At 43.6% G+C, this 25,178-nt stretch overlaps 2 protein-coding genes across 3 annotated transcripts; one reads left to right on the top strand and one right to left on the bottom strand.

The window, feature by feature from the left end:
* Positions 1–2,781: 2,781 nt before the first annotated feature.
* On the top strand, positions 2,782–11,190 carry LOC121282884 (homeobox protein SEBOX-like). The gene is made up of 3 exons (XM_041196696.1): positions 2,782–2,827; positions 3,723–3,925; positions 10,621–11,190. Exons 1-3 carry the CDS (start codon positions 2,782–2,784, stop codon positions 11,188–11,190), a joined length of 819 nt encoding a protein of 272 aa, XP_041052630.1.
* A 3,705-nt stretch (positions 11,191–14,895) lies between these two features.
* tmem199 (transmembrane protein 199) lies at positions 14,896–25,088 on the bottom strand. Of its 2 annotated transcripts, XM_041197101.1 has the most exons (7): positions 24,775–25,088; positions 24,262–24,490; positions 21,509–21,582; positions 20,003–20,092; positions 19,819–19,861; positions 18,167–18,279; positions 14,896–15,882 (listed from the first exon to the last, which is right to left on the bottom strand). In XM_041197101.1, exons 2-7 carry the CDS (start codon positions 24,437–24,439, stop codon positions 15,787–15,789), a joined length of 594 nt encoding a protein of 197 aa, XP_041053035.1. In that variant the 5' UTR covers positions 24,440–24,490; positions 24,775–25,088; the 3' UTR covers positions 14,896–15,786. The 2 variants fall into 2 exon arrangements, with proteins under 2 accessions (XP_041053035.1, XP_041053036.1); XM_041197102.1 differs by lacking the exon at positions 18,167–18,279.
* Positions 25,089–25,178: the final 90 nt, after the last annotated feature.

A 25,178-nucleotide genomic window follows, 5' to 3' on the forward strand; every position in this document is an offset into this window, starting at 1 on the left:
TACACAGGGGCTACTATTCTCTATAATATACTCAGGAACTGCTATTCACAATAATATACACAGGGACTGCTATTCACTATAATATACACAGGGACTGTTATTTTTCACAATATACACAGGGACTGCTATTCTATATATTATACACCGGACCTCCTATTCTCTAAAATATACTCAGGGAATGCTATTCACTATAATATACACAAGGACTGTTATTTTCCATAATATACACAGGGACTGCTATTCTCTATAATATATGTAGGGACTGCAATTCTCTATAATATGAACAGGGACTGTTATTTTCCATAATATACACAGAGGCTGCTATTCTATATAATATACACAGGGGACTGCTATTCTATATATTATACACTGGGGCTCCTATTCTCTATAATATATACAGGGACTGCTATTCACTATAATGTACACAGGGACTGCTATTCTATATATTATACACAGGGACTGTTATTTTCCATAATATTCACAGGGACTGCTATTCTATATAATATATGTAGGGACTGCTATTCTATATATTATACACTGGGGCTCCTATTCAGTATAATAGACACAGGGACTGTTATTTTCCACAAAAAACACAGGGACTGCTATTCTATATATTATACACCTGTGCTTCTATTCTGTATAATATACACAGGGACTGTTATTTTCCACAATAAACACAGGGACTGCTATTCTATGTATTATACACCTGTGCTTCTATTCTGTATAATATACACAGGGACTGTTACTTTCCACAATAAACACAGGGACTGCTATTCTATATATTATACACCGGTGCTCCTATTCTGTATAATGTACACAGGGACTGCTATTCACTATAATATACTCAGGGGCTACTATTCTCTATAATATACTCAGGAACTGCTATTCACAATAATATACACAGGGACTGCTATTCACTATAATATACACAGGGACTGTTATTTTCCACAATATACACAGGGACTGCTATTCTATATATTATACACCAGACCTCCTATTCTCTAAAATATACTCAGGGAATGCTATTCACTATAATATACACAAGGACTGTTATTTTCCATAATATACACAGGGACTGCTATTCTCTATAATATATGTAGGGACTGCAATTCTCTATAATATAAACAGGGACTGTTATTTTCCATAATATACACAGAGGCTGCTATTCTATATAATATACACAGGGGACTGCTATTCTATATATTATACACTGGGGCTCCTTTCTCTATAATATATACAGGGACTGCTATTCACTATAATGTACACAGGGACTGCTATTCTATATATTATACACAGGGACTGTTATTTTCTATAATATACACAGGGACTGCTATTCACTACAATATACACAGGGACTGCTATTCTCTATAATATACACAGGGACTGTTATTTTCCATAATATTCACAGGGACCACTATTCTATATAATATACACAAGGACTGCTATTCTATATATTATACACTGGGACTCCTAATCTCTATAATATATACAGGGACTGCTATTCACTATAATATACATAGGGACTGTTATTTTCCACAATATACACAGGGACTGCTATTCTATATATTATACACTGGTGCTCATATTCTCTATATTATACACAGAGACTGCTATTCACTACAATATACACAGGGACTGCTTTTCTATATATTATACACTGGGGCTCCTATTCTCTATAATATACACTATATAATATACAATATATATAATATAGGGACTGTTATTCACTATAATATATGCATGGACTGTTATTTTCCACAATATACACAGGAACTGCTATTCTATATATTATATACCAGTGCTCCTTTTTCCTATAATATACACAGAAACTGCTATTCACTACAATATACACAGGGGCTGCTATTCTATATATTATACACTGGGGCTCATATTCCCTAAAATATACACAGGGACTGCTATTCACTATAATATACACAGGGACTGTTATTCTATATATTATACACCGGTGCTTCTATTCTCTATGATATACACAGAGACTGCTATTCACTACAATATACACAGGGACTACTATTCTATATATTATACACTAGGGCTCATGTTCTCTATAATATACTCAGCAACTGCTATTCACAATAATATACACAGGGACTGCTATTCACTATAATATACACAAGGACTGTTATTTTCCATAATATACACAGGGACTGCAATTCTCTATAATATACACAGGGACTGCAATTCTCTACAATATAAACAGGGACTGTTATTTTCCATAATATACACAGGGATTGCTATATAATATATGTAGGGACTGCTAATCTATATATTATAAAATGGGGCTCATATTCGCTTTAATATACACAGGGACTGCTATTTTCTATAATATACACAGGGACTGCTATTCACTACAATATACACAGGGACTGCTATTCTATATATTGTACACATGGGCACCTATTCTCTAGAATATACATCAGGACTGCTATTTACTATAATACACATATCGACAGCTATTCGCCATAATATACACAGGGGCTGCTGTTCTTTATAATGTGCACGGGAGCTGCAATTCTCTGTAATGTTACGGTCCTGGGTGTTTTGCCTCAGTTCTGCTTATTTTGTCCCGGGACATTAATTGCTGCCAGTGCTTTCTGTGCCCCTGGAAGGTGTGAAGTTGTGTCTGGCGGATTGGGATTCCCTGCTGTGGATTGAGATCAGAGACCAGATCGCCTGGAAGCGGAGCTGGTGCTTCACACCTGGAACCAGCAGCTACAAAAAGCGCAGCGAGACCTCCGTTCCACAGCAGCTGTCCCGGCTCGAATGGAGGGAAGATTGGACCGGGAGCCCCCTGGGCCAGGAGGAGAGGGTGAGCCCGGACTTCAGCCTCGCGTCAGGGAGATTTCCGCTAAATCCGGACTGACAGCAAACTCGCGGATCTGGAGAAAGAGTCTGGTTCTGAGGAATAGGGCAGGGGGTTCTGGGGCTGAGGTGAGGGTCTGGGGGTGTGAGGGAGGTGGGGGTGAGGGCTTGGGGGTGAAGGTCTGGGGGGTGTAGGTCTAGGGGTGTGGAGGAGGTGGGGGTGTGAGAGAGGTGGGGGGGTGAGGGGCTGGGGGATAAAGGTGTGAGGGAGGTAGGGGTGAGGGAGGTGGGGGCGAGAGGCTTGGGGTGTGGAGGTCTGGGGAGTGAGGGAGGTGGAGGGTGGAGGAGCTGGGGGTGAAGGTCTGGGGGTGTAGGGGAGCTGGGGGTGAAGATCTGGGGGTGTGAGGGAGATGGGGTGAGGGACTGGGGGTGAAGGTGTGAGTGTCTGAGGGTGTGAGGGAGCTGAGGGAGCTGGGGGTGTGAGGGAGATGGGGTGAGGGGCTGGGTGTGAGGGTCTGAGGGAGGTGGGAGAGCTGGGGGTGTGAGGGAGGTGGGGGGTGTGGGGCTGGGAATGGGACTGTGCTGGGAGAGGCTGTGAGATGATCTGTGGATGAGCATGGAACTTTCTCTCCTATATATTATATAAAAACAAAACACTGCGGAACTTCCTCAATTCTATTTGGAATTGTGGAAGGCTGAAGAATGAGAGGGAGGTGGAGAATCTGAGAGTTCTGGGGAGATTATTCGTGGGGGGCGGGTAATTGGGGAGAGGTTGCTTTAGAGAGAATGTGTATTGGGAGTGTTTTTTGGGGGAGGGGTTGTTTTGGGGGTTATGGTATTTAAAGGTAGTTTTATATCCGAGTTTCTCTCTATTTTGACTGGATCTGATGTTGTCCTATCAGATCTCGGGCCTCAAGTTGTCCGTTTTCCCCAATCAGTTGACTTGGGCTTTTTGACCGAGGGCCAGCGGAAGAGGAAGAGGACAATCTTTAGCAGATGGCAACTGGGGGAACTGGAGAGAGCATTTGTCCTGACTCCTTACCCTGATATCAATACCAGAGAGACATTGGCCGAGATTACCAGACTCCCAGAATCCAAGATCCAGGTAGGTGTTTGTTCAGAGATGCGACAGCATCTGTCAGCTTCTGATGAGTTAATATTTGCATTCAGATACCCTCTGTAAAATTCGATATAGTTACAAACTGAACAACTTTCAGATACAAAACTTTGGCACTGAATTTGATGGAGGGTTGCTTGGCGTGGGGAGGTGTACACTCAGGGTGTTCATTAGTGATTGAGAATTAAATTCATCTTTGACCGAAACGTCAATTAGGCAGTAGCAAATAAACACCCACCTCCCACTCTGACCCACAACCATTTCCCTTCCTTCATTCCTCTAGGATATTTGAACACGCCCCTGGCCACCCTCCCACATTCTGCCCTCCTATAAACCAGAGGTCTGCCCAAACCCTAACCCTAACTCACACCAAGTCCTGTTCCCTTATCACTCCCGTGCTCACTGATCTACACTGGATCCCAGTTAAGCAGGGTCTTGATTTTACAATCCTCATCGTTGTTTTCAAATCCCACCATGGCCTCGCCCCTCCCTATCTCAGTAATCTCCTCCAACCCTCCAAGATCTCTGCACTTATCTAATTCTGATCTCTTGCACATCTCCAATTTTAATTGCTCCACCGTTGACGGCCCTGCTTTCAGCTGCCTGCGCCCCAAGCTCCCAAATTCCCTCCCTAAACCTCTCTGCCTCTCTTTCCTTCTTGAAGACACTCATCAAAAGCTGTCTATCCTGCTATCTCCTTATGTGGGTCAGTGTCCTCATTTGTTTAAAATTGCTCCTCTGAAGCACTGTGGTCTGGTTGACTATGTGAAAGGTGCCAAATTGATATTAGTAGCTGTTGATGTCCATGGAAAATAAATAATGGGGGTGGGGTGAGGAGAGTGTGGGGGGATGGGAGAGCATGGTGGTGGGGGGGAGGGTGTTGGAACCCAGGGAGTACTGCGACAGTTAAGCTGAGAGGTCCTTCTCAGTCTTGATGATCTCAGGTCTGTGTGGCAAGGTTTCGGAATGAATGCACTCATTTCATGCTCAATAGAAAATGCAGCAAAATCAAACAATATCAAAGCAGCAATTGTGTGAAATTAGAGCTTCTATCAAAGAACAAACCGGTTCAGGTCTAACATTCTCTGGCTGCAGTTTGGAACAGCATTAAACCAATCTGGGGACGTTGACATAAACTACTGCCTATCAAAACTCAGTGAGTGACAAAGGAATGGTGCTACCAATTGCTGGGATCTGAGTTACTGACATGTAGCTGTCTAGTTACTGAGTTACTAACATGTAGCTGCCTAATTACTGACATGTAGCTGTCTAGTTACTGAGTTACTGTCACGTAGCTGCCTAGTTATTGAGTTACTGTCATGTAGCTGCCTAATTACTGACACATAGCTGCCTAGTTACTGACATGTAGCTGCTTAGTTACTGAGTTAGTGACATGTAGCTGCCTGGTTACTGAATTACTGACATGTAGCTGTCTATTTACTGAGTTACTGTCACGTAGCTGCCTAGTTATTGAGTTACTGTCATGTAGCTGCCTAATTACTGACACATAGCTGCCTAGTTACTGACATGTAGCTGCTTAGTTACTGAGTTAGAGACATGTAGCTGCCTGGTTACTGAGTTACTGATATGTAGCTGCCTAGTTACTGACATGTAGCTGCCTAGTTAGTGTTACTGACATGTAGCTGCCTAGTTACGGAGTTACTGACATGTAGCTGCCTAGTTAGTGTTACTGATATGTAGCTGCCTAGTTAGAATTACTGACATGTAGCTGCCTAGTTACTAACATGTAGCTGCCTAGTTACTGAATTAGTGACATGTAGCTGCCCAGTTACTAACATATAGCTGCCTAGTTACTGAGTTAGTGACATGTAGCTGCCTAGTTACTGACATGTAGCTGCCTAGTTACTGAGTTAGTGACATGTAGCTATCTAGTTACTTACATGTAGCTGCCTAGTTAGTGTTACTGACATGTAGCTGCCTAGTTACTGAGATGTAGCTGCCTAGTTAGTGTTACTGACATGTAGCTGCCTAGTTAGAATTACTGACATGTAGCTGCCTAGTTACTGGCATGTAGCTGCCTAGTTACTGAGTTAGTGACATGTAGCTGCCCAGTTACTAACATATAGCTGCCTAGTTACTGAGTTAGTGACATGTAGCTGCCTAGTAACTGACATGTAGCTACCTAGTTACTGAGTTAGTGACATGTAGCTGCCCAGTTACTAACATATAGCTGCCTAGTTACTGAGTTGGTGACATGTAGCTGCCTAGTAACTGACATGTAGCTGCCTAGTTACTGAGTTAGTGACATGTAGCTGCCTAGTTACTAAGTTAGTGACATGTAGCTGTCTAGTTACTGACATGTAGCTGCCTAGTTAGTGTTACTGACATGTAGCTGCCTAGTTACGGAGTTACTGACATGTAGCTGCCTAGTTAGTGTTACTGACATGTAGCTGCCTAGTTAGAATTACTGACATGTAGCTGTCTAGTTACTGACATGTAGCTGCCTAGTTAGAATTACTGACATTTAGCTGCCTAGTTACTAACATATAGCTGCCTAGTTACTGAGTTAGTGACATGTAGCGGCCTAGTTACTGACATGTAGCTGCCTAGTTACTGAGTTAGTGACATGTAGCTATCTAGTCACTTACATGTAGCTGCCTAGTTAGTGTTACTAACATGTAGCTGCCTAGTTACTGAGATGTAGCTGCCTAGTTAGTGTTACTGACATGTAGCTGCCTAGTTAGAATTACTGACATGTAGCTGTCTAGTTACTGACATGTAGCTGCCTAGTTAGAATTACTGACATGTAGCTGCCTAGTTACTGGCATGTAGCTGCCTAGTTACTGAGTTAGTGACATGTAGCTGCCCAGTTACTAACATATAGCTGCCTAGTTACTGAGTTTGTGACATGTAGCTGCCTAGTAACTGAGTTACTGACATGTAGCTGCCTAGTTACTGACATGTAGCTGCCTAGTTACTGAGTTACTGACATGAAGCTGCCTAATTACTGACATATAGCTGCCTAGTTACTGAGTTAGTGACATGTAGCTGTCTAGTTACTGACATGTAGCTGCCTAGTTAGTGTTACTGACATGTAGCTGCCTAGTTACTGACATGTAGCTGCCTAGTTACTGAGTTAGTGACATGTAGCTGCCTAGTTAGAATTACTGACATGTAGCTGCCTAGTTACTGGCATGTAGCTGCCTAGTTACTGAGTTAGTGACATGTAGCTGCTCAGTTACTAACATATAGCTGCCTAGTTACTGAGTTAGTGACATGTAGCTGCCTAGTAACTGACATGTAGCTGCCTAGTTACTGAGTTAGTGACATGTAGCTGCCTAGTTAGTGACATGTAGCTGCCTAGTTACTGAGTTAGTGACATGTAGCTGTCTAGTTACTGACATGTAGCTGCCTAGTTACTGAGTTAGTGACATGTAGCTGTCTAGTTACTGACATGTAGCTGCCTAGTTACTGAGTTAGTGACATGTAGCTGTCTAGTTACTGACATGTAGCTGCCTAGTTAAGTGTTACTGACATGTAGCTGCCTAGTTACTGACATGTAGCTGCCTAGTTACTGAGTTAGTGACATGTAGCTGCTCAGTTACTAACATATAGCTGCCTAGTTACTGAGTTAGTGACATGTAGCTGCCTAGTAACTGACATGTAGCTGCCTAGTTACTGAGTTAGTGACATGTAGCTGCCTAGTTAGTGACATGTAGCTGCCTAGTTACTGAGTTAGTGACATGTAGCTGTCTAGTTACTGACATGTAGCTGCCTAGTTAGTGTTACTGACATGTAGCTGCCTAGTTACTGACATGTAGCTGCCTAGTTACTGAGTTAGTGACATGTAGCTGCCCAGTTACTAACAGATAGCTGCCTAGTTACTGAGTTAGTGACATGTAGCTGCCAAGTAACTGACATGTAGCTGCCTAGTTACTGAGTTAGTGACATGTAGCTGCCCAGTTACTAACATATAGCTGCCTAGTTACTGAGTTACTGACATGCAGCTGCCTAGTTACTGACATGTAGCTGCCTAATTACTGAGTTAGTGATATGTAGCTGCCTAGTTACTGACATGTAGCTGCCTAGTTACTGAGTTAGTGCCATGTAGCTGCCTTGTTAGTGTTACTGACATGTAGCTGCCTAGTTAGAACTACTGACATGTAGCTGCCTAGTTACTGACATGTAGCTGCCTAGTTACTGAGTTAGTGACATGTAGCTGCCCAGTTACTAACATATAGCTGCCTAGTTACTGAGTTACTGACATGTAGCTGCCTAGTTACTGACATGTAGCTGCCTAATTACTGAGTTAGTGATATGTAGCTGCCTAGTTACTGACATGTAGCTGCCTAGTTACTGAGTTAGTGCCATGTAGCTGCCTAGTTACTGAGTTACTGACATGTAGCTGCCTAGTTACTGACATGTAGCTGCCTAGTTACTGAGTTACTGACATGAAGCTGCCTAATTACTGACATATAGCTGCCTAGTTACTGAGTTATTGACATGTAGCTGCCTTGTTACTGACATGTAGCTGCTGTTATGATACGGCATTTGGTATTTGCCATGCTAACCAAATCCACGAGGGAAACTTGGCCACGCTGTCACAACGGTTTTGCAATTTGAATTTATTATGAGAAGATTTGTGCACTGAATTCAGAAGTAATGAGTCCATTAGCACCTTTAGAAATTTTAAAAATTAAAGTAAAACACTTGTTAACAAAAGGAAGGAATAAAACACAAACAAGATTACAGTTACACTGTTACTTAATATTGTAATGAATTCCACAATTCCTAATTAACCTGACTCTCAACCACACACCCCTTTTAAGGCAACAGTCCAAAATAGATTTTAAATGTAACGAGACAATCCAGCAAGGTTACCACAGGCACTCAGTTGACAGTGGAATTCCAAAGGCTTTGAACACAACTTTGGTGACCGGAACAGCAGACCTCTGAAAAGTGGCTGTTTCCCCAAGTCTGTTTCACATGGTGTGTCTTTTAGATCTCATACAACCTTCCATTCTTCTTTAAATATATTTCTTCTTGTTTAATCTGTAAATCCCATTGTTCCCATATGTCTTTGGAATTTACTTTCTCCATACTATAAAAATCTTTCATGTTGTCAATATGGCCTTTTCCTTTTGGGAAAGGTAAATAAGTAATAACCTTGCCCTATTTATCCTGTCAGTTGTAAAACTTTATCATATCTCTTTGAAAATCAAACACCTCTGCACTTACCTTAAAATGCAAATTTCATTCATACTCTTATCTGCTGAAACCTTTACCCTGGCTTACTCATTAGCATTTCAAATACTCTTTTCATACCTAACTCTTGCAGTCTATCCGACTCTAATTTACAAATAGAATGTATACAAATGCAAGGTAATGCATTTTGGAAGGTCTAATACAGGCAGGAATTATACAGTAAATGGCAGAACCCTTAAGTGCATCGATGGGCAGAGGGATCTGTGTGTAGAGGTCGACAGGTCACTGAAAGTGGCAACGCAGGTGGATAAGGTAGTCAGGAAGGCATATGGCATGCTTGCCTTCATTGGCAGGGGTATTGAGTATAAAAGCTGGGAAGTCATGCTGCAGCTCTATAGAACCTTGGTTAGGCCACACTTGGAATATTGCGTGCAATTCTGGTCACCACATTACCAGAAGGATATGGAGGCGTTGGAGAGGGTGCAGAGGAGGTTTACCAGGATGCTGCCTGGTCTGGAGGTTATTAGCTATGAGGAGAGGTTGGAGAAACTCGGATTGTTCTCACTAGATCTACAGAGCTTGAGGGGCGACTTGATAGAAGTTTACAAAATTATGAGTGACATGGACTTTTTCCCAGGGTGAAAGGGTCAATTACTAGAGGACATAGATTTAAGGTGAGAGGAGAAAACTATAAAGGTGATGTGCAGGGCAAGTTTTTTACGCAGAGGGTAGTGAGTGTCTGGAATTCGCTGCCAGAGGAGGTGGTGGAAGCAGGTACGATAGTGGTGTTTAAGAGACAGCTTGACAAATACATGAATAGGATGGGAATAGAGGGATACGGACCCTGGAAGTGCAAAATATTTTAGTTGATGGGCAATATGATCAGCGCAGGCTTGGAGGGCCAAAGGGCCTGTTCCTGTGCTGTACTTTTCTTTGTTCTTAATTAAATCAGCCACCAGACAGAACCATCCACACACACACAAACATGAGCTGGCTTTACAGTACCCCACAATAATATGAAAAATATGGTAGTTTTGTTACATAGCCTAATTACGGAGTTAGTGACATGTAGCTGCCTAGTTATTGAGTTACTGACATTTAGCTGTCCAGTCTGTTCTGATCCCAGCCTCTGTCCCACCCACACTGAGATGGTTACTGAACTGGTGAGAAATTAGACACAAGCTTCTCAAGCTGGGAACAGAAATGGTTTAAAATAAATAATTTGTTAGGACAATATCACCAGAGAATTCTGAACCCCAATCTGGCAGTTAACAGGATTGATGGAGTTGGAGAACACAGCTCACTCTCCCTAACAGGGCAACTATAGCCCCTCCACTGCTGACTCCAGCTAAAATCAAGGAAGTTTCAGTTCACTTTATCTCACTCCGGTCATCAATAGTTCCAAGCAACCGGAATTATTGCAAGGAAATGGAGTGGGGTTGGGACAGTGTAATTGAGTCAAAATGATCCTAAACCCATGCTAATTATTTCCTAATTTTTTGCTTATTGCTTTCCAGGTCTGGTTTCAGAATCGTCGTGCACGATGCACCAAACAGCGCAAGAAGGTGAGGAACTGTCTGCTGGGGCAGCTTTCAGTCTCCCCTCTCCAGACTGAGGGTCACCTTAAACCTGCTGCCATTGTCAGGGCACCAGATAGAGGGCGCATCCAGTACAGAGCTGCCTTCTGCAACAACCCAGTGATGGGCAGGCACACCAGACACAACTTCAGAAATGGAACCTCCCCAATGCAGCAGCAGGGCAGTCCATCAAACCTCTCTCCAGCCTTCCATGATCAGCTTATGTGGGAGAATAGCTCAGTTTTCAGCTCCCTGCCTCAGCCACAAGGGTGCATTGTCTCCAGAGATGATGTCAGTCAGTTCAACACCTGCTTCGGACTTAGGAGTAAAGGTGGCACAGTGACTCCCTCCAGAAATCACGCCGCCAATTTTGCACAGCTTGCAGGATCTGACCAAGTTGTGCCGCACCTGGAACCAGGACCCGGAGAGCAGGGAGAAGGAGGAACACACACCTCCCTCCGTTGCACCTCTGACCTCATCTACAATGCTGCGATTGTCATCAACGTGTAACCAGCATCATCCCAAACATAAGAGGAAACAAGAGGAGAGACCAGTTTTTCATATCCCTGGAACTGTACATCGCACAGTACAAAGCAGCGGGAAAAACTCTTGGTGCAGACATTCTGTTTGGTCACAGGACCTAGGAATCTTTCCCTGCCTTTCCAGACACCACTGATACAATGACCTGGAGGGAACAGCCAGAGCTCATTTCCTGTCAGCATATTCCTTCCTTAACATTCAATGAGCAGCATCTCCCTTCCTCTGAATTGAACTCCACTTCACTGCACGTCACCAGGTCAGGCTTCCCCAGCTTGATTATGTCTGCAAGTGCAGTGAGCATAATATAAAGTATGAGATACCATCCTGTGCCTCCTGTCTTGTATTTCACTCACTGTCACCCTCAGGTTCCTCACCCTCTGTAACAGCTGTGCTCTGCGTATAAAACTGGACAGTGAGCATTGGCAAACCACTCACTGTTGGAAGTCCCACAATCAAGAGGAAATCCCAAATCTGATATCCACTTTCAACAGTGGTCATTGGACAGCAGTCAATTGGTGGGGTGAGTGGGCGGGGTGGGGAGGAGGTGGGTGAGGCGAGGGTATATTATTGTTTAATTGCTGGTGAGAATTGTACAGATTTGGAACTCGAGTACAAGTTGCTGATTCCAGGTCAGAAGTACAGCATTAAACATTAAATTCTATACAGGACTGCTTTATATGTGTAACACGGTGTGACACCTTGTGGACATAACCTGCCCCCAACACAGATCACTGCTTCATCCCTGCTCTCACTGCACCACACTATGATGTGAGTCCGCAGCTCAGTAAAGTCAGTATCACAGGCTGGGGATGAGGCGTCCACTGTCCACGATATAGACATGGAATGACAGGGCTCTTGCTCTCTCTGATCAAACAGTTAGTGTCTGGGATCACGTGTGAATAATGACCATTTGGGCTCAGGGGATTGCAGGGCAACTTACTTGCAGCAGAGAAGAGGAGAAATTGGAAGAAGATTTTTAAAGAATTCACTGTTCCAAATTTGTCCTTATGCTCGTTTTAAAAAATAGGATCCATTCGTTGCAATGTAATTGTGTTTTATTGTTTTGTACCAGATGCTTCATGAACAAAGTTTTGCTCTCTCTCTCTCCCATTCTGTAGCTATTAAACTTGTGTAGATTAAATAAAATAAAGATGCCCTAATCTTTGGATCCTTAACATTTTACTGCAAGAATTTCTGATCCTTTTTCTAATCCAGATTGAAATACAAATGTCCCAGTCTCATTTTCCCTCATTTAAAAGCCAACATAATGATAACCTTTTTTTCATTTTCATATCTAAAGACCCTTTAGTTTACAGCAATCAGATCAGACTATACTCATGAGCCTCGCAGATCATCCTTTTATTTAGAGTGGGATTTTTTAGTATCCAAATATCCTAAGCTATTGTTCTGCACCAAAGTTTCATCATCATACCAGTTCCCAACCTACTCTCCACATGCCTCTACAGGGCATTGACAATATAGTTGGATGGACCCCTGGCAATGAGAATAATCTCCAGCAATCCCTTAATCCTACTCTCGGAATGAAATTGAGTGCATGAGAGAAGCACAGTGTCTACACTGAGTTCCATGCTCAGGTCAGTTATAAAACCCTGTATTCATTTTTTTAAGATTATTCTTTTAGCATAAACAAAGGAGTTTAGATGGCTTAACAGACATCATAACATTAATCAACATATCCAATGACAACATTCCAAAGTGAAGCTGGTCTGCGGTTTAAGTTAATATCTCTCTTCTGCAGCCTAACCATGGGCAGCTTCTGAGGACTCATTACAACACATTCAAACTCAGATTGGACAGTTATTGCCAATGCTGCACACATTCCACACCATCTCTTGGAAAGCCTTGATTAAGATGGAATTTGTTCAATTAAGAAAATATAAAAAGCAAGGAAGTTATGTTCAACTTTTATAAAACAGTGTGTGGATACCAGGCAGAGCATTGTGCTCAGTTCTGAGCACCATATTTTAAGGCGGCCTTGGAGAGGGTGCAGAAGGAATTTACTGGCATGGTACCAGAAATGAGGGACTTCAGATATGTGGAGTGACTAGAGAAGCTGGGTTATTCTCTTAGACCAGGGAAGATTAACGGAAGACTTTAGCAGATTGGGAGAAACTGTTTCCAGTGGCAGGAGGGTTGTTAACTAGAAGTCACAAATTTATGGCAATTAGCAAAAGAACCAGAGGGCAGATGAGAATTTAAAAAAAATAAATACAGCGAGTTGTTGTGATCTGCAATGAACTGCCAGAAAGGGCAGTGGAAGCAAATTCAATAGTAATTTTCAAAATGGAATTGTACAAATACTTGATGGGCAAAAATTTGCCACCTGTCCCTGTCGCTGCATGGTCGGATTCAGATGGAGGCCATTTAGCCCCTTCAATGGATTGATTCTAAAACTTCCTGCAGCACCCCATAGGTTTAACTATTCTTCCGAAGTTCTTTGTGATGGATCTTACGTTAAAGATGCTGTAGATACATTCTCTCACTATCACAAAATATTATTCACATCGCCAGCCTCTTGCTGGCTGTCACTGTCTTTCAATCCTAGAGACTGCCACATTCTCACGTTGAGCAGTAGGAGGGTGGGATTGTATTTCAGGGGAGGCAGCAACTCATGGAAAGTAAAGCAATAGAATCTAGATGTGCTTCCATTCTGTTATTGATTCCTCTCAGGGAAAGGGGCACACACAGTTCTCTCTCTCTTACCTCACCACAGAACTAGGCAGGTACAGCACAGGGTTAGGTACAGAGTAAAGCTGCCTCCACACTGTCCCCATTAAACACTCCCAGGACAGGTACAGCACGGGGTTAGGTACAGAGTAAAGCTCCCTCTACACCGTCCCCATCAAACACTCCCTGGACAGGTACAGCACAGGGTTAGATACAGAGTAAAGCTCCCTCCACACTGTCCCCATCAAACACTCCCAAGACAGGTACAGCACGGGGTTAGATACAGAGTAAAGCTCTTCAACACTGCCCCCATCAAACACTCCCAGGCCAGGTACAGCACAGGGTTAAATACAGAGTAAAGCTCCCTCTACACTGTCCCCATCAAACACTCCCAGGGCAGGTACAGGATGGGGTTAGGTACAGAGTAAAGCTCCCTCTACACCGTCCCCATCAAACACTCCCAGGACAGGTACAGCACGGGGTTAGATACAGAGTGAAGCTCCCTCTACACTGTCCCCATCAAACACTCCCAGGACAGCTACAGCACGGGCTTAGATACAGGGTAAAGCTCTCTCTACACTGTCCCAATCAAACACTCCCAGGACAGCTACAGCACGGGGTTAGATACAGAGTGAAGCTTCCTCTACACTGTCCCTATCAAACACTCCCAGGACAGGTACAGCACGGGGTTAGATACAGAGTGAAGCTCCCTCTACACTGTCCCCATTAAAACACTCCCAGGACAGGTACAGCACGGGGTTAGATACAGAGTGAAGCTTCCTCTACACTGTCCCAATCAGACACTCCCAGGGCAGGTACAGCATGGGATTAGATACCAAGTAAATCTCCCTTTATACTGTCCCATTTCCTGTTGGATAAATAGAAACATGGTTTTGGTGGGTTTCTCAGTGGTTTGGTGAATGTTCAGCCTGGCTGGTTTCCATATGTCACTAGCTCAGCTCACCAAAAAATCATAAGACACGTCAGTAAACTGGAAAATGGAATTTTATTTCACCCTGGTCATTTGGTTTACATGTTATAAGATTTCTAGACACTAAGGGAGGGTCTGTTATGTAGGTGGCTTGGGGAAGCTGGAGCTGCTTGGAGAGAAGACTGAGAAGACATTTGATAGAGATGTTTAAAATCATGGGGGGGTGGTCTTGGACAGAGCAGATTGGGAGAAACTACTCTCGTTGGCAGAGGGGTAGAGAACTGCGACTTAAAGTGATTGGCAAAAGAAGCAATGGTGACATAAGGAAAAATATTTTGATGCAGCGAGTAGTTAGGATTTGGAATGCACTGCTTGGGAATGGTGGGGGCAGATTCAAGGGAACTGCATAATTATGTGAAGAGAAAATATTTGCAAGGCTACAAGAAAAGGCAGGAGCATTGTACCAAGTGAATTGCTATTGCAAAGAGCCAGCACAGACACAATGGACCGAATAGCCTCTTTCCGTGTTGTATCTATTCTACGACTAATAGCTAAACTGTTCAGTTTCAAACCAGAGCGCTCCAGCTAGGAACAACGGGCCTAACACTAACCATATGAAGCTCATCTCATGCTGGAGGCTGCAGCGAGGAGGGGAAGGACGTGCTATGTAACTATATCTAGCTGACTCCTTAAAGCCCTCAAAGCAACAAATGGAGAAGAATAGGGGCATCACTGCTCCCAGTACCAGGACAACTTAAAAATGTGGAAACAACAGGACAACAGGTACCAGGCAAAGACAGAATTTATCGAATGAGAAACTTCAAGCATCCCCAAAACGTGCAGTGTCACCTGAACCAGCTTATAGAGCAGATTCTAGTTAAACTGTGCCAATGGAACACAAATCTCATCCTGTGAAACAGGAGGTTTCAAGTGTATTCAGCAGCGTGTTACATCTCTCCTAGTTCTCCTTCCATCGTACGCACAAGCACATAGAGCTCTGCCAAACCGACCACAGAGGACACGATCAATGCAGAAAGGACTCGCTGAGAGAGAGAGAGAGAGAGAGAGAGAGAGAGAGAATATATTACAAAGCAAATCGAAAACAGGTTACTGCCATTGCCTGGGTCTTACAGGTCTCAACAACAGTGCCAGTCACCAATGACATCTTCACTTACTGCATGTTTCAGACTCCTACAGTTTTTTCCATAGGCCCACAGGGAATAAGTCACATTCTATGTACAGTTATCAACAAATAACACAAGTGCAACATAACATGGCCAAGACTAAGTCTTGGAGGCTGTCAGCACATTACTGAGCCATGGAGAGTGTTACAGCCTAATCAGGTTAAAAAGCCTTGATTTACCAGTTGCAATGAAGATCAGCACTGCTTGGTACTGTTCACAAAATCACAAGTGCGTTCAAAAAGAAATCCTTAGGCATCTTACGCAAATTGACAGGTGAAATCCAGAAACAGGAACATTCCCACAGAGATCACCTGGATTGTAGTCAGGAACAGACAGAGTAATTGGGAGGCTGTTGCTCAGCCAACAGCAGAAACGGAAACTGATACACACCAGCCAGACATGTTTCAATCCCCCACCAGGTGTGCTTTTTCCGTTTGTGTCTCGCTCACATTGGGGGCTCGTGCAGGGTCTCATTTCACAGAAGCAATGATCCCACAATTCATTCACTTTCAAATATTAACAACCAGAGTTTGTCCATTCATTAAAGTTCATGGACAAGAAAAGGGCCATTTCCCCACTGAAACCCATCTAATGCCCGTAACCTTTTCTATGTCCGGTGCACTTGCTACATTAACTGACCCATGAGGCCTATCCCTCTGGTGCATTAACCCTCCCATCATAGAACTTACTATAAGTGCTCTCCAAAGCTGTGTCTTAATCTGTGAACATAAGAAATAGGAGGAGTAGGACATTCAGCCCTTCAAACCCCGCTCCACCATTCAATGCGATTGTGGTTGATCTTCTACTTCCCACCACTTTCCTGCACTATCCCCGTATCCCTTAATGCTTTTAATATGTAGAAATTTATTGATCTCAATCTTGAACATATTCAATCAATGACACTCCACAGCCCTCTGGGACAGAGAATTTGAAAGATTCACCACCCTCTGGGTGAAGACATTCCTCCTTATCTCAGACCTAAATGGCCTGGCCCCTTACTCTGAAGCTGTGCGTCCTGGTTCTAAACCACCCCCAGCCAGGGGAAACATCGTTCCTGCACCTACCCTGTCGAGCTCTGTAAGAACTGTGTATGTTTGAATGAGGTCACCTCTCATTCTTCTAAACTCCAGAGAATAAATGCCCAGTCTATTTAATCTTTCCTCATAGGACAATCCCTCCATCCCAGCAATTAATTTAGTGAACCTTTGTTGCACTCCCTTTATAGCAAGTATATCTTTCCTTAGGTAAGGGGACCAAAACTGCACACAATACTCCAGGTGCGGTCTCACCAAGACTCTATATAATTGCAGTAAGACATCTTTGCTCCTATACTCAAATCCTCTTGCAATAAAGGCCAACATACCATTTGTCTTCTTAATTGATTTCTGTACCTGCATATTAGCTTTCAGTGACTCATGAACAAAGACACCTAAGTCCCTTTGAAGTTCAACACTTCCCAGCCTCTCACCATTTAAGAAATACTCTGTATTTCTGTTTTTCCCACCAAAATGGATAGCCTCACATTTCTCCACATTGTATCCCATCTGCCAAATTTTTGCCCACTTGTTTAGCCTCTCCAAATCCCCTTGAAGCATCTTTGCCTCCTCCTCACAGCTCACACTTCCATCTGGTTTTTGTCATCTGCAAACTCGGGAATATTCATACTTTCATAGATTTACACAGCACAGTACATTTGGCCAGTTGTACCTGTACCAGCTTTTTGAAAGAGTTATCCAATTTCGTCCCACAGCCCAGCTTTCTCCACACCGCCCTGTAAATTAGGTCAAGTACATGTCCAATTCGAAAATTCCTGTGCAATCTGGTTCCACCACCTCTTCAGGTCATGTGGTGTTCCAGATCAGGACAATCCTCTGTGTGAAAACAATTCTCATTTCCCCTCTTCTTTTGTCAATTATTTTAAATTCATGACTTCTAGTTACTGACCCAGTTGCATAAGGAAAGAGTTTGTGTTTATCTGATCTATAGCATTACTTTCTTCATACTCCTTAATCCATGCTCCACAATCATTCGACTCTGTTCCCCTCTCACATTCTCCCAGAGCTCATCCCTATTACACTTTGGTCAATGGTGTTTCTCTTTCTCCCTCTGTTGTTTGGGGTACACCAGATCCTGTGGCACTCACCGCTGCTAAGTCTGTGAAGAGGTACTGACTGCCGATGTATGTGCAGGCAAACGCAGCCCCCACTGTCACCAGGAAGTTAAAGATGGTCACCACCACTGCCTTCACCGATCGCACTGTGTCAAAAACAGCAGAGTTTAGGAGAGCTCAGCACAGCTTGAAGAAGCTATGGCCAGCACAGGTCACATGGCCAGCACAGGTCCACCCCAGTGGTGCTGGGGTGATGGCAGTGCCATTAGAGCAAAGTTCAACGCTACCAACAACCTCTTCACAATAAAGGCATCAGCGGCTAGAAGCAGAGGGTTTTAAGGTACCGCAAACACACAGTTTATTAAACAGAAGCATATCTAAGCAAACATTCCCATGTCATCACAGGCTACAGGGATTGAGCTGCCACTTTCTAACCAGACGCACTTGAGGTCGAATTCAAAAATATGCTGCCATTTGAATTCAATCCTCACCTTTACCCAGGACAGCAATGGTGAAGGGAGGCTATAAGACTTAGGAGCAGAAGTAGGCCATTCAGCCCATTGAGTCTGCTCCACCATTCGATGAGATCCTGGCTGATCTGATAATCCTCAACTCCACTTTCCTGCCTTTTTCCCATAACCCTTGATTCCCTTACTGATTAAAAATCTGTCTATCTCAGCCTTGAATATACTTAACGACCCAGCCTCTAAAGCCCTCTAAGGTAAAGAATTCCGCAGATTCACTTCCCTCAGAGAAAGAATTCCTCCTCATCTTTATCTTAAATGGATGACCACGTACTCTAAGATTATGCCCTCTGGTCCTAGACTCTCCCACAAGGGGAAACAACCTCTCAGCATCCACCCTGTCAAGCCCCCTAAGAATCTTAAATGTTTCAATAAGGTTGCCTCTCATTTTTTTAAACTCCAATGAATACAGGCACAACCTACTCAACCTATCCTAAGAAAATCCATCCATCCCCGGGATCAACCTGGTGAACTGCCTCTGGACTGCCTCCAATGCCAGTATATCTTTCCTTAGATAAGGGGACCAAAACTGTTCACAGTATTCTAGGTGTGGTCTAACTAGTGCCTTGTATAGTTTTAGCAAGGCTTCCCTATTTTTATACTCCATTCCCTTTGAAATAAAGGACAACATTTGCCTTCCCTATTATCTGCTGAAGCATATCCAACACCTGAACAGCAACTGTCCCACTCCACCCTAAACCAAGAGAGAACCAAAGGAGGGATGGGTCCATTATATTATTTATTTTAATTGTGTGTTCATCAAAATAGAAGGACGCTTATGTCAAGGAGACAGAAAACTTCAATTTCAAGCGCACAATGTGAGCAAACACTGAGTGATCAGGTACAGTATGGGCAAGATGCAGAATGAAATGCCCTCCATTCTGACTAGCCATTGCTCCAGGGTGAAGCATAGAATAGGTTGGAAGTAAAGCTCCCTTTACACAAGCTGAGTTCCCATTATTGTCCCAGTGTGACCTTTATCTATTCTGCACTGTGAACTCTCAAGAGTGTAGCTGCCATTTTAATACTGAATTAGAGATTCATGAATTAGGGTCATGAATCTGTAGACACTGGAACTTGGTGTGAGATTGACCAACACAGTCTTTAATGTCCATTTGGAGAAATGGAGACCAATCCAGAATAAACATGCCAGCAGCTCACCTTGTCTTCCCAAATCTCCCAGAGTGCCGTACCGGTTTACCTGCTATATAAGCAGAAATGAAGAAAGGTTATGATAAGGATATAATTTCACTCCCAGGTAGGAGACTCCATTTGCTGCAGGATAGACCAGACCAGACGCACACGAGAAAAGCAGAATTAGAAGAGCAGAGGTAAATTACAACACCTGGCAGTTGACGTTTTTGGTAATCCGTCTGTACTCTTGGTTTGCGAGGTTCGCTTTGATCTTCTCTAATCTGGCCACCAGCTCTGGGTTCTGGAAGAGACAGCCATGTGATGTGAGAAAAGGAGCTTTTAGCATTTCAGAACTGATAACATCTAACAAGACCCCTCACCAATTTTTCCCACCCACCCATTCCCGAATGTTCCAACTCCAAGTAAGACTTCTCTATTTGCTAGTGGATAGCCAGCAGGGTATTTGCCTGCATGAGATGGAAACACAAGCGAGCATGCTTTTGTCCTCAGCATCCATATCCATGCACTCAGCAGCACGAATCAATGCGTAATGATCAGCAGTCGGAGCACTGGAGTTTTGCACAGGAATGTTGAAGCTGAGATCAGTTAATTTAGCAAAGGCTGGGCAGAGAATCTGAGGCCTTTCTCGTTGATAAGGCAGTGAGGTGCTGGGAGTTGGGTATCAAGATGCACTGCAGGAATTCACCGAGGCTCCTGAGGCAGCACCTACCAAACCCACAACCACTACCAGCTAGAAGGACAAGGGCAGCAGGCAGATGGGAACACCACCACCTGGAAGTTCCCGTCCAAGTCACTCACCATCCCGACTTGGAAATATATCTCTGTTCCTTCACTGTCGCTGGGTCAAAATCCCGGAACTCCCTTCCTAACAGCACTGTGGGTGTACCTACACCACATGGACTGCAGCGGTTCAAGGAGGCAGCTCATCACTATCTTCTCAAGGGCAACCAGGGATGGGCAACAAATGCTGGCCCAACCAGCGAAGCCCACATCCCATAAACGAATTTAAAAAAGCCATTTTTAACCTCTTGAAAGCACCCTTGCTGCACTCCTGTAATGGCTAGGAATTGATCAGTGATTGGTAGACACAATTTTAAACGCTCACAATTTAACTGCCACCAGTGACAGCCTTGCATTAAACCCCAATCATTGACCACTTCAGCTCCATATTAAAAATAAATTATGCTCCAACCTCCACTCAGAACACATATTACTCACACAGCTATTTATATTGAGGCTTTAGGGATTCAATGTTTTTAAATGATTGAGAAAACCGGAGTGCAGTCCAGCATCAAGTGAAACACAGTAGAATGAGGATAAAGTAAATTGAATGCACAACACCAAGCTCGAGTTTTAAAGGACAGCAAATGAGGAATTCCACTTCTGGGCAAGCGTTATAATTTCAAGACAAACAGAAGGAAGATAGTGTATGAAGGAGACCTGGAGTTTCAGACATTTATCAAAACAGCAATTGCTTATAATAGCGTTCATTGAAGAAACAGTGTATCGCTTAAAATTGTTCAAATTTATACAAATAAATCAATGTCACATTCTCCAGGATAACAGAGTGGCAATTTATGTTACACATCTGATACAAGTCAATGTTTGTAATTGTTTTAGTTTACAGGAGGCATTCCCCCTCCCTGAGGGTTGTGCAGGAGACCGTCCCATTTGTTATTTAACCCAGTGTACTCACTCTCTCCGGCAGTTTCACTTCTGGTGTAAATATTTCTGCTCCTTCCAGGAGTTCATGTAGATAGATAGGGAAACCTGCAAACAAAACACCATTTGAAGCAAACACATATCTATATATATATAATATATATAATTTTATTTATTCTTTCACAGAATGTGGGCTTCGCTGGCTGGGCCAGCATTTATTGCTCATCCCTAATTGTCCCCGAGAAGGTGGTGGTGAGCTGCCTTCATGAAATGCTGCAGTCCATATGGTGTAGGTACATTCACTGTGCTGTTGGGCGGGGGGGGGGGGGGGGGGGGTCCAGGATTTTGACCCAGCGACAGTGAAGGAACGGTGATATATTTCCAAGTCAGGATGCTGAGTGGCTTGGAGGGGAACTTCCAGGTGGTGATGTTCACATGTGTCTGCTGCCCTTGTCCTGGTGGTTGTAGATGTTGCAGGTTTGAATCTCGATGAGTTGCTGCAGTGCATCTTGTAGATGGTGCACACTGCTCTAGTATTGTGCGTCGGTGGTGGAGGGAGTGAATGTTTAAGGTGGTAGATTGGGTGCCGATCCAGCAGGGTGCTTTGTTCTGGATGGTGGCGAGCTTCTTGAGTGTTGTTGGAGCTGCACTCATCCAGGCAAGTGGAGAGTATTCCATCACACTCCTGACTCGCACTTGTAGATGGTGGACAGGCTTTGGGGAGTCAAGAGATGAGTTAATCACCTTAGTATTCTTAGCCTCTGACCTGCTCTTGTAGCCACAGTTTTATATGGCTGGTCCAGTTCAGTTTCTGGGCAATCTTTAAAAACTGGTCATCTTTCAAAATTCAATAGATTCTAAGATGATGCCTGCAGATTGGGAGGTAGCAAATGTAGCCTCACTATTTAAGAAAGGAGAGAGATAGAAAGTAGGGAACTACAGACCAGTTCACCTGATGTCAATAGTAGGGAAAATACTAGAATCTATTATAAAAGATGTGATAACTGGACACTTAGAAAATAATATGATTGGACAGAGTCAACATGGATTTAGGAAAGCAAAATCACAGATTAGGGATAAATGGGTCATTCTCAGGTTGGCAGGCTGTGACTAGTGGGATACTGCAAGGATCAGTACTTGGGCCCCAGCTGTTCACAATATATATCAATGATTTGGATGTGGGATCCAAATGTGATATTTCCAAGTTTGCAGATGTTACAAAATTAGGTGGGAATGTGAGTTGTGAGGATTATGCAAAGATGCTTCAAGGGGATTTCGACAGGTTGAGTGTGTGGGAAATAACATGCAGATGGAATATAATGTGGATAAGCATGAGGTTATCCATTTTGGTAGGAGAAATGGAAGTGCAGGGTATTTCTTAAATGGTAAGAAATTGGGAAGTGTCGATGTGTAAAGGGACCTGGATGTCCTTGTTCATAACTCACTGAAAGCCAACATGCAGGTGCAGCAAGCAATTAGGAAGGCAAATGGTATGTTGGTCTTTATCGCAAAAGGATTTGAGTACAGGAGTAAAGCTGTTTTGCTTCAGTTGTATAGAACTTCGGTTAGACTGCACCTGGAGTATTGTGTAGTTTTGGTCCCCTTACCTAAGGAAAGATATTATTGCCATAGAGGGAGTGCAGCGGAGATTCACCCAGACTAATCCCTGGGATGGCAGTACAGTCCTATGAGTCCTACAGAGGTTGGGCCTGTATTCTCTAGAGTTTAGATGAATGAGAGGTGATCTCATTGAAACTTACAGAATTCTTATCGGGCGTGACAGGGTAGATGCAGAAAGGATGCTTCCCCTGGCTGGGGAGACTAGAACCAGGGGATACAGTCTTAGAATAAGGGACAGGCCATTTAGGACTGAGATGAGGAGGAATTTCTTCACTCAGAGGGTGTGAATCTTTGGCATTCTCTACCCCAGATGGCTGTTGGCAGTTCAATCATTGACATGTTCAAGACAGAAATCGATAGATTTCTAGATAACAATGACATCAAAGAATATGGGGATGGCGCAAGAAAATGTTATTGAGGTAGATGATCAGCCATGATCTTGTTGAATGGCAAAGCAGACTCATGGGGCGGAAGGGCCTACTCCTGCTCCTATGCTCCTAATGGTAACTCCCAGGACATTGATAGGGAGGGATTCAGCGATAGTAGTGCCATTGAATGTCAAGGAGAAATGGTTACTCTCTTTTGTTGGAGATGGTCATTGCTCGGCACTTGTGTAGCATGAATGTTACTTGCTACTTATCAGCCAAAACCTGAATGTTGTCCAATATTATATATGCCAACACAGCAGCCAATTTGCACACATGAAAGGTTCTATAATCAGCTCACGCAATGAATGATCAGATAACTGATTTTGTGATGTTGGATCTGAAAGCAATGGTGGGCTAGAGACAAAAAAGGTGCTGAAAGTCATAGAAACAGAAAATGCAGGAAATGTCCCCAACATCAATAGGAATAATAAAGGAAATAGTTATGAAAAATAGGATTTTATTGTAAACAGAAACAGAAAATATTGGAAATACTCAACAGATCTGGCAGCATGCATAGACAGAGAAACAGAGTTAACTGTTCAGTTCAATGACCCTTCATCAGAACTGGGCAGGAGCCAGTTCAATAAAAGGACTTTTGGTGTCCTGTTTAAATCTTAAAGATGTCGGCAGCGTCTAGTCCAAATTTGGGCAGGCGGCAATACCAGTTAGGAACAAGTAAACAACAGTATGTCCAAGCTGGTCGAGCCAGAGGCAACTAACTCAGAACTTGACCACTCACCTTTCTCTTGTAAGAATTTGTGAAGTTTTCTCAGAAGGTCAAAGGGAACCGTGTAGGGGGTACTGTTGACACAAGACTTGAGCTCAGATTGCAGATCCTCAGGGATAGAATGACCCCCTTTCAGGATCAGGTCGAGTTGCTGCTGGAAGCAATCTCTGACTCTCAAAGCACATGCCATCCTGATTCCCACTCTGAACAATCCAATCAGGCAGGGCAACAAGGAGACAACCTGGGGGCAGCAAATCCACACACGCGCACATTAATAAGAAGTAAATTAATAAGAAGCAGAGCAATTATTTGAAAAGCAACTTCACTATTCCCCAGTATTTTAAATGCAACATCCCAGAAATATTTCACTGCAGTCCGGCCACACAACCACTCGAAATAAATAGTTAATTTAATTTATGAGAGTTTTATGGGGGGAATAAGGAAAATCCTTTAGTACAAATATTTATAAAGGTCAATGAAAGTTGTAAACTTGTTAAAGAGAACGTAAATGATTATTATACATACTCAGATTCACGCTTGCTGGTTACGTTCTCTGTGTATTGGATATTACATCTCACAATATATTTTGAGCTAATGAATCGAAAAAGACTCCCTGCGACATGAAGATTTAGCCGGGGCTGCAGCTCTGACCTTGCACCGATTCCTCGGCACAGGCCTCAGGCTCCACTAGGCCCCGCTAGGCCCCATCTCCATGGCAACCAGCCAACCCGTCGCCGCCATCTTTGTTAGGGGCCGAGTCCCGGGAACGGGAACCGGCGGAGAGGCCGCGAGAACGAGAGGCGTCGGTCGCCGGGGAGAGAAGGAAAGCGAGGGGGAGGCGCCAGCTGCCGGGTGGGGGGAGCGAGAGAGAAAGAGAAAGAGAGAGAGAGAGAGAGCGCGGCGCCTGCGGGCCTGCAGCAGCCGAAGCC

This window comes from Carcharodon carcharias, chromosome 10 (assembly GCF_017639515.1).
Source record: "Carcharodon carcharias isolate sCarCar2 chromosome 10, sCarCar2.pri, whole genome shotgun sequence".
Classification (NCBI taxonomy): domain Eukaryota; kingdom Metazoa; phylum Chordata; class Chondrichthyes; order Lamniformes; family Lamnidae; genus Carcharodon; species Carcharodon carcharias.

Bases quoted from the DNA above. Each gene is read 5' to 3' on its own strand.
- tmem199 (XM_041197101.1), bottom strand. From the start codon at position 24,439: ATGGCATGTGCTTTGAGAGTCAGAGATTGCTTCCAGCAGCAACTCGAC. The intron at 21,583-24,261 runs GTGAGTGGTCAA...TTTTGTTTGCAG, and splicing joins CAAATTCTTACAAGAGAAAG to GTTTCCCTATCTATCTACAT. The intron at 15,883-18,166 runs GTGAGTGCCACA...TCTCTCTCTCAG, and splicing joins TCTTCACAGACTTAGCAGCG to CGAGTCCTTTCTGCATTGAT.
- LOC121282884 (XM_041196696.1), top strand. From the start codon at position 2,782: ATGGAGGGAAGATTGGACCGGGAGCCCCCTGGGCCAGGAGGAGAGG. The intron at 2,828-3,722 runs GTGAGCCCGGAC...TTGTCCTATCAG, and splicing joins CCCTGGGCCAGGAGGAGAGG to ATCTCGGGCCTCAAGTTGTC. The intron at 3,926-10,620 runs GTAGGTGTTTGT...ATTGCTTTCCAG, and splicing joins TCCCAGAATCCAAGATCCAG to GTCTGGTTTCAGAATCGTCG.